The sequence below is a fragment of the Chrysochloris asiatica genome, unplaced genomic scaffold (genome assembly GCF_000296735.1).
Source record: "Chrysochloris asiatica unplaced genomic scaffold, ChrAsi1.0 scaffold00103, whole genome shotgun sequence".
Classification (NCBI taxonomy): Eukaryota; Metazoa; Chordata; class Mammalia; order Afrosoricida; family Chrysochloridae; genus Chrysochloris; species Chrysochloris asiatica.
The window spans coordinates 11,685,409-11,695,228 of NW_006408621.1; the positions used below are offsets into that span (position 1 = coordinate 11,685,409).

A 9,820-nucleotide genomic window follows, 5' to 3' on the forward strand; every position below is an offset into this window, starting at 1 on the left:
GCAAGTTGTAGAACCCCTTTTAGGTATTCTGTGTTGTTGGCGGAGCTTTCTGCTATACGTCCATTCGATCCGCCATCTTGTTTGTTCTCCGGATATGTTCTTTTTGACGATGAATGCAACACCATTCCGTTTCAATTTGTCATTCCCTGCATAGTAAACCATGTGGTTGTCAGATTCAGAATATCCAATACCAGTCCATTTCAGCTCACTAATGTCTAAGATATCGATGTTGATGCGTTCCATTTAATTTTTGACAACTTCCAATTTTCCCAGATTTATACTTCGTACATTTCATGTTCCGATTTTCAGTGGATGTTTATAGCTGTTTGTCTTCATTTTGAGTTGTAGCCCATCAGCAAATGAAGGTTCTGTGGGCGTTTCTCCCACGAGCTTAACTCTATTCACTTCATCATGGTCAACTCTACTTTGAGGAGGCATTTATTTCCCAGTTGCATTCTGAGTGCCTTCCAACCTGAGGGGCTCATTTTCTGGTCCTGTATTTGACAGTGTTTCTCTGCTAATCATAGAGTTTTCAGTGACTAGCGATTTGGAAGTAGTTCGTCACCCTTTATTCCTAGTCTGTCTTTGTCTGGAAGCTCATCTGAAACCCGTCCACCATGGGTGACCCTGCTGGTTATTTAAAATACCAGTGGCATAGCCCTCAGAATCACAGCAACTCAAGCCACCACAGCATGACAGACAGACGAGTGGTGGCCGTTTGGTTTCATGTCGAAACTGTCACTTTAAATTTCGATATCAATCCTGATACAATCAAGATGGTCTCTCCCAAGATGGCGGCTCTGGGAACAGCTGAGTGTTTTAAACCAGAAATCAATGGATTTCTGGGTTCTCCTGCAAATTCCCCAGCTGTAAACCCTCTGATCCTCCAAACATACCTTATATTTGTTTCAGAGTTCCAACACCATCCCCTGAGCCCTCTTGGCCTGGTATTCCGTGTTGTTGTTGACGGAGCTCCTTACTGCATGTCTACCCGATCCGCCATCTTGATTGGTCATCCATTATAGCTATCAGATGAATGCCTTCAGCAGTTTCTTTCCCCTTTTAAAAGTATGGACTGGAAAATTTGATAACCAAGCACAATAATATATGAAAATATGAGGGGGCTTCATAAAGTTCATGGAAATATTCTTTTCATTCCATTTTTCCATAAAAGTTTTGAAGCCCCCTTCTGTGATTATATTTCATCGCAGATTAACATTTAGTAAGAAATAATGGTTTAACAATGGCATAACTGTTGTGAAAATAGTTTAGCAAACAAGTGAAACCTCCAAATCATGAGTTTTCCTAACACAAATCAAATTTATCATGCGCTTTCAAGTAAGGAATATGGAATAAACCTGCAGTTTTTAGTTGTAACCATCACTCTGCAATCTGGAACTCAACTACTATTTGGGAAAAAGCGTTTGTGCTAGAAACACTGCTGTTTTTCTCTTTCTCTCAGCAATCTTTTCATACATGTACTGTCTGTTAGTCTCTGAATACTCTTGTTTCATACACGTTTTTCTATTTTTTCTTTTGTTTAAGTAAGAGAAGTAAATCTAGCCCCTGCTACTCCATCATAACGAGAAATGAATGTGTCTGCCCCATACATTTATATACCATTCATATACCTACAGTTTCTGAAGGATCAGTTTCTGAAGGTATCTTACTATCCTCTTGATATGTAATCATCATCTCAAATTGCACCTGTTAAAAAGCAAACATTTCTGTCTGCAATTTCCAAACTTCACTTCTGGAGTCTTCTATATGTCACTAATAGCAGATCCATTCTTTAGTTGTTTAAACCAGCAAAGATTTTATAGTTGTTCCCTGTTGTTCTTTTTTATAGCCCATAATCATTCGATCTTCAAATTCCATTGATTGGACTTTCAAAATCTATCCCATGTCCAACCACTTGTTATTATTTCACTAACCTCCTAGACCAAGTCACCATTTTATCTTGCCTGGGTTCTTGAAAGAGCTTTTAACTGATCTCCTTGTCTTTTCACTATTGTCTGTTTATAGTGTACTCAACACAGCAATAAATGATCTTTTTAAAATTATCTTTTTCAAGTGCAAGTTAAATCATGCTATTCATTCCCTCACCCAAATGTCTTTCCGTCCAAAGACGTTATCATAGACAACAAAGCTTGGCACTGTGCTTTCCGTGTTCCCACTTACTGGCTCTGTGTTACAGCTACAGTAACCTACTGTTGTCTTTTGAATTTCATGTTTTAGTTTCATAACAGTGTTTTCTCCAGTAAATCATGGTTCTCTAAGATCCTATCCCAAAACCTAGCCTAAAGTAACAAAGACCTTATATGCATGGAAGTAATGGTGAAAAAGATACCTCCCAAAAAGAGTTATTCAGAGATACTTTAAAACCTTTTATTAAACTATATAAAAGAATAATATATGCAAAATCTTGGCTTTAAACTTCAGTTCTAGTCTAATATCTGATACCTGCCATTTTCAATCTGTTCTATGCTGCACAAATTATCATTTCTTTGATTTACAGTTTCTCGCTGGTAACATACTGGTTACGAATTGGGCTGCGAACCACAAGGTCAGCAGTTCAAAACTACCAGCTGTTCCACAGGAGAAAGATGAGGCTTTCTGCTCCCATAAAGATTTATAGCCTTGGAAACCCTGTACAGGGTCGCTATGAGTCGGAACCGACTCCATGGCACAATGTAAAATAAAGGAATTTATTGGGCTGTATAATCCTAACATTCATGTTCTGTTAAACTTTGAACTACTTTTTTTTCTCTAGATCTAGAGCTTGAAAATCTGTCCAGTTTTTACATATAAAATAAGTTCTATCTTTGTTTGCATGAGATTTAAGTTCTTTATGATCCTAGTTTGCAAAAAATAATAGCATTTGCTCCTAATTGGAAAATACAGTTTAAAGTGGAAGTCATAAAGCTTGTAACATTCAAATCTAAAATTTGTTTTTTTAATCTATAGAGATATGAAAACCTCTTTGAAATAGATGTCTATCCAAATAACAGTTCAGAGCAGTGCTACTGCACAGTTCAGGTCTTTGAATTTTTGTTTTGGTTGTCACTGAAACATAAGGAGTTTGCACTAATGAGGGGTTAGGGAGCTTTAGAAAGTTCATGCAAAAATTCCATGGTCTTTTCATCACCATTTTTGCATGACCTTTTTGAAGCCCCCTCATTTAAGTCAGCTACAGTTGTATCAATAAATCACACTTGTAAAGCTCAGTTGGCTTCTTTTTTCCATTGCTGCAAGACTTGTATTGAAGGAAGCAGTATGTTGATTTACATTGTGATATAAGCTCCTTTGTATGTCTGTGACACAAACATTTACACAGACTAGCACCAGCACTGGTTACTCAGGAAGTAATGATTACTGGTGCGGCATTGTAGTAAGATAAGGCACTTTGACCGCAAGGTTGATTTGAACTGCAATGTCAGGAGTTCAAACTCACCAGTTACTCCTCGGAAACCCCATACAGGGTCGCTATGAATAAGAACTGACTTGAAGGCACTTAAAACAAAATGTTTAATTACTGTTATAAATGAGTGTTAAGTTTCGTTAGAATGCTGAACACTCTATAAATATCTTTGTTAGCTTCTAGTTAATAATCAATAATTCCATTTGTTTTGCCTAAGTGGGAAAAAAAAAACTTACTTGTTTTTATTGTTAGTACTATGCAGATGTTCCAGCAGAAGAAAGAGAAAAGAAGTTGACTTCCTGCTCAAGACACAGATTCCGCTACATTCCACCCAACACACCAGAGAATTTCTGGGAAGTTGGTTTTCCTTCTACTCAAACTTGTGTGGAAAGAGGTGAGAACTTGTATGGAGATTATTAAGTGCTCTCAAGTAAATTCGACTCAAAGCAACCCTGGATAGGGTTTTTGAGGAGCAACTGGTGGTTTTGAACCACTGATCTTGCTTATCCTACACAATGCCACACCAGAAATCTGAGGTGGGCATTGATAAATACTTTTAAATACCATGGTGGTGTGATGGTGGTTACGTACAGTGGAGTCAGTTCCAAAGCATAAGATTTCCCAGGCTGTAAATCTTTATGGGAGCAGAAAACCGCATCTTTCTCCCATTGAGTGGCTGGTAGATTTGAACGGTTAGTTAAAAAAAAAAAAACCTCACTGTGCTGCAAGTGCTCCTTAAATGCCATATACAAGAGTAAGTAAAAATGTATTGCTACTAGGGTTCTACTTCATAGGAAGCTAAATTCAAAAGTAATATGCTGCAAAATCTTAGAAACAAAAGTATCAAAATATGAAGCCATTGTTTCTCAACATATTCTCCATCTAGGTCTGTGCACTTCTGAAGGCAGTTTTCTAACTCACTAACCCTTCCCCAAAGAATTCTGTGCTCTTAGATTTATACCACTTCAAAAATGACAACTTTGGCATTGTTCCTTAAATGTTCTTTGAATTTGGGGAACAAAAAAATCTAAACTGGCAAGCAAGATCAGGCTATAGAGTAGATGGGGTTAAGGTTTTCTAATGAAATTTTCATAGGACAGATTTAATACCATTGACAAATGAGCAGGTGCATTGGCATGATAGAAAATATTTCTTTGGCACAAGTTTCCTGGCCTTTGAAACACCGGTGCTGTTTTCAATTTTCTTCAGCTTGTTTCTCATCAGCCCTCATGATCCCATAGTAGCAATACGCCTTTCTTACCCTCGTATATGAACAAATCTATTTCAAATAAAACATGTGTCTCTGATCAGTAGATGAGACAGACAAGTTTTCTCAGCAGTAGTCTTAGTCTTATTAGGATATCTTCAAATAAAAGGTTATCTTTTTTTTGAAAAAAAAATTGAGACTAGAGCTAATAACACATTTAAAAGAGCTCTTCCCAAATCACTGAAGCTTTACAACAAGTAAACAACAGTTTTCAAATGGAGCAAGTGTTTTAAGGAAGGTCAGGTAGACCTCAAAATTGAGCCATTTGTCAACCTCATCAAATCCAGAAACTGATACAAAAGATTATAGAATTACCATTGGTGAAATAACTACTGAAGTTGGTATCTCACATGATTTGGCATTCTTAATTTTTAGTGAACATCTTGACCTCAAAAAACTTGCAGCTTGATAGATGGAAAAAGTGTTGTGCCAAGTATAAGCTAGCTTGAAGAACTGATGATCATTTTATAGAACAAAGCATAACCAGGGACAAGTCTGGGATTTACCAATATGATCCAGAAAACAAGATGCAATCAAAACAGTGACTTCTGAGGTAACCTGCAGGACTAGTTTTCTTAAAGGCAGAGAGGTTGACTCAAAAGGTGATGGCACCTACTTTTTGGGAGCCCAAAGAGGGTAATCTTGATAGATTCTATCAAAGGACACAGGTCAAACATGGGAGCTTATTGTGAAGAAATTGTGAGAAAATTGCATTGATGAGCAAATAGGGCTAGAAAGGGTGTGCTGAGGAATATTTTTTTCCACATGACATTGCAACTGCTCATTCTTAGAAGGTTGCAAGAGCTGTCCAATGAGAAATGAGAATTTTGTTGGAAAACCTTACTCCATCCACCCTACAGCCTTGATCTTGCCTCTTCAGACTTCTTTTTGTTTTCCAAACTCAAAAACCATTTTAAAGGAACACACTTTGAGTCCCTCAAGGACGCCAAAAACTTCCATTTTGACAAGATGTAAACTGAAGAGCACAGAATTCTTTGGGGAAGAGTTAGCGTTTGAAACACCACCTTCAAAAGTGTATAGACCTAGATGAAGGATATGTTGAGAAACAATAGCTTCACATTTTGAGTTTGTTTTTTTTTAAATAAGGGTTTCTATGATTTTATCACAATACTCTGATTTATCCTTGAATACCCAAATCTGAACATTAGACTGTTTCTCCTTGGTTTTCTTTACCTTCTGTTGCAAATTGGATATTAGTTTTGTAACACACAAATTCCTAGAGATAATGGCTTCCTTTCACCTCTTAAAGTAGTTTAATTGAGATCGGAGAGTGTTAATAATCACTTTAATGTCATTATACATATTTTATTCTAGTTTATTATTCAATTTCCTTTTTATTTTATTAATGACAGAAGTTGCCAGTAGAGTTGTATTACTTTAAAAAAGAACATCTTTTGAAATTTACTACCCTGAATTTGGGATTTTAAAACATGTGTCAAGAATGCTAGATGTTTATAAACCACATTTGGGTAAAAAGGACTTGTTTATTTGCTTAGGAATATTGTTGCACAGTTGTTGTTAGGTGCCAGCGAGTCAGTTCCTACCTATACGGCCCTTGTTCAGGGTTTCTGAGGGCTAGCTCCTTCAACTATGGCGCTTTTTTAATATATAAATGCATGGCACTTTAAGCTTTCTAAAAGAATGTCCAAGTTGTGATTTTTGGTCTTTTCATCTTATAAGTGTTACAGTTCACCAGTGGCATATTGCTAAAACATGTGTATGTATGTATACAAGCTTTCTTGGTTTTATGTTAATTTTCTCCTACATTTAATGGATAGTATTCCGAAGTCTTCCTGTGACAGCAAACTCTCCTTCCGTGCTCACTAACCTTCCTGCTCAGCTGACACTTCTAATCTGAATCTTCCCAGCATTTCGGCATATAATGTCTTAGCCATTAGTTCTGAATTTTATTGCAATCATTGGTTTAAATGAAATGTTCTAGACACCTGACCCTTAAGAGATACTCAGTTATCCATCTCACAAACCATTCATTATGAAAATACATTCAAAGGGATTATATAGAAGCATCTAGTAGTCTTTAGTTCATGATTGTATTCTCTACATTACTGTATTCATACATTTTTTGCATATTTAGTTTAAAATTTATTTGTTACTAGAAAAATGTTGCCACCAATTATTCTTAATAAATAAAGAATATATGAAGAACTTTAGTTCATAATCAACCTAAAACATGAGGAATAAATATTCAAATAAAATGCATACAATTTATAGAATGCCTTCTATGAAGTTAGAAGCTCTGTGATTTGGATGTTGTGAAAACACCATATTAAAACCTATAGGAGCACACTTGGTTGTCCTGGGCATTGCTGCTGGAGCTGCTGGCAGAGGCTGAAGGAACATGGGCTTGGCAGCAGCTTAGGCTCAGGGGAAGGGAGGCAGAGAAGAGGAAGGGAGTGGAGATGGAGTAGAACACACCCAGCCTTGCCCGTTTTTCTGTCACCTGAGCCGGAGCAGCCCCACCGCTGTCCCTGCCTGACCACCAGACAAAGCCCAGTGTCTCACCTGACTGTATACCAACCATGGTCCAGTGCTGCAGAAGGGTCTTTAAAACCATTAGGGGAAAATGATAAACAAAAGGAGACCTGCTTTCCTTTTAGACGACAACCAAAAACCCATGGGACCACAGACATATATGCAAATCAGGCTTAGAGCAAACAGGTTAAACTAAGCAGTACAGACCTGCACTTCAGTTATAGCTGTTGGAAGAGGGCACAAAAACCATGAGAGAGTGTATTAGCTAAGCACAAGTTTAACTTTTTAGTATTTTTTGCTATTCTCCTTGATGTAGATAGCACTTGATTATAGGTTATGTCTTATCTTGTGATTTAAAATACTGAGTTTTATGAAAATATGATAATGTGATATCTTCTGAGGTGTGACTAGAAAATACAGAATGTTCAGAATATTTTTAATTTGAGGTTTATGACAGGTTTAATTAGTTTCTAGTATATTTGTAAGTTACAGATAAACATAACATTTAAACTCACAAGAAGATATATGTCATTGTTAATTGCCATGGAGTGGATTCTAACTCACTGGCGACCCCAGCTGTGCAGAATAGAACCGTTCTGTTAGGACTTTTGAAGCTGTGGCCTTTTGGGAAATCACCAGATCTGCCTGTCCTTTGAAGCATCTCTGGGTGGGACCAAATCTTCAACCTTAGGGCTAGTTGTAAGTAGTTGGGTGCTACCGGGGACTCCATGCAAGACAATGTAGTTGTTAAGTTCTTTTGAGTTGGTTCTGACTCACAGTGACCCTGTGTAGGGTTTCCAAGGAGCAGCTGGTGGGTTTGAACCACCAACTTCATAGCTAGCAGTCAAGTGCTTATTCTACAGCACCACAGTATAGTAGAATTGAATAAATATCAAATGATTACTATCTAGAATTTCAGTTCAGCCTTTCCATGGTATAGAGACTGTCCTCAAGTAAGAGTCCTGATGATTCAGTTATATGACTAACAATAGGGGAGAAGTTTCCTCCTTTTTAGAGAAATTCTAGATATTTCATTATAAGATATTGTTATTAAGTGCTGTTGAGTCGTTCTGACTCATAACAACCCTTTTAGGGTTTCCAGTGCTTTGAATCTTTGTGGGAGCTGAAAGCCTCATCTTTCTCCCTCCAGAGTAACTGACTGGTGGGCTTGAGCCACAGACCCATGCTTCATAGTCCAGTGCTTATCCTACAATGTATGCAAAAAATATAGTCTCTAACAGCTATTGCTAGATTTCTACTTTCCCCACTATAAAAAGCTAGATTAACTCTTGACCTGATGTTTCTCTGCCTAGTAACCACATAGAATCAGCCAATCTGGAGAGAGACTGTTGTTAGCTGTGGCTTAAGGGTATAGCAGAGGATAGTTCTCCCTGCAAATTACAGAATTGAAGACACACTGGGAGAATCTAGCAGTCATCTAATGAAGTAGCTATTGTGAAAAGTCTTTGTAAGCACCTGGAATTAGTCATAAAGTTAGAGTCCCTGGTTAACAGTTTGCCCCCATGTGCATACTATGGAAAGCAGAATAGGAAAGTGCTTAAGACCTCTGTTTCTGGTATTAGATCTTGGACAAACTCCCAGCTCATCCACTTCTTAGACTTATTACATTGAGCAAATAATTTAACTTTCCTGGGCATAGCTGAAGTTACTTCAAAGCAATTTTAGAGTTATGTGAGATAATGTATTAAAAGGATTTGACAGATGTGCATGGTTGATCTTGTTATAATTAAGAAACTGTGTGAAGTCAGCATCAAACAATAGTAACAGAAAAATCATGTAAAATCTTTGCTATATACATACTGACGGAAATGTATGTTGCAAGTAGTGTTCAAAATTTGTGATTTTTTTTCTTTCGAGGTTACATCAAGGAAGATCTTGATCCCTGTCCACGTCCAAAAAGACGGCAGCCTTACAACGCAATGTTTTCTCCAAAATGCAAGGAGCAGAAGACATAGACATTGAAGCAAACAGGATAGAGGACGATTGTTTTCCTTTTTAGTTATTTATAGTTAAAGTTAGTATTTCAACACTGATTTTTTTTTATCTTCTGTAAACTGATTTATAAATCAAGTTTCTATTAAAAATGTTTTTAAATAGCATTTGCTCACCACACAAACAATTATTTAAAATGTGGATAAGTTTATGCTGTATTTTCTTGCTTTTGCACCTGTGAAACAATAAGGTGCTTTCATTTTGCACTCTAACTTAAGAGGTGTTTATTTACTTTATTTGGTAAGCCCCAATTACACTTTTGAAAATATGATCACTTTTGTCTGTGATTTGTTGCCTTCAAGTCTGTTCTTTTCATCTTCCCTGGGTATTTACATTTAGTAATGACTTTGTATTAATCATTAAAACTCTTCATTCTCTTCATCAGTTATTCTTCTGTGGGCCATACCATGCCATTTAGAGCTTAAAAAGGCTAAATTTTAACTTTCCAGCCACTTTGTTGTGTGGAATTGAAATGAGCTCTGGTAGCGTAGCGGTTACGAATTGGGCTGTGAACCGCAAGGTCAGCAGTTCGAAACTACCAGCTGTTTCACGGGAGAAAGATGAGGCTTTCTGCTCCTGTAAAGATTTACAGCCTCGGAAACCCT

The 9,820-nt window shown here is 37.1% G+C and overlaps 1 protein-coding gene across 1 annotated transcript in view; it reads left to right on the forward strand.

Annotated features, from left to right (window-relative positions):
• The window catches only part of RBBP8 (retinoblastoma binding protein 8), a 124,713-nt gene extending 115,535 nt beyond the window's left edge, over window positions 1–9,178 (forward strand). The window contains exons 17-18 of the mRNA XM_006867292.1: window positions 3,674–3,815; window positions 9,081–9,178. Of these exons, the coding sequence (XP_006867354.1) occupies window positions 3,674–3,815; window positions 9,081–9,178 (240 nt within the window). The remainder of the gene's footprint in view (window positions 1–3,673; window positions 3,816–9,080) is intronic.
• Window positions 9,179–9,820: the final 642 nt, after the last annotated feature.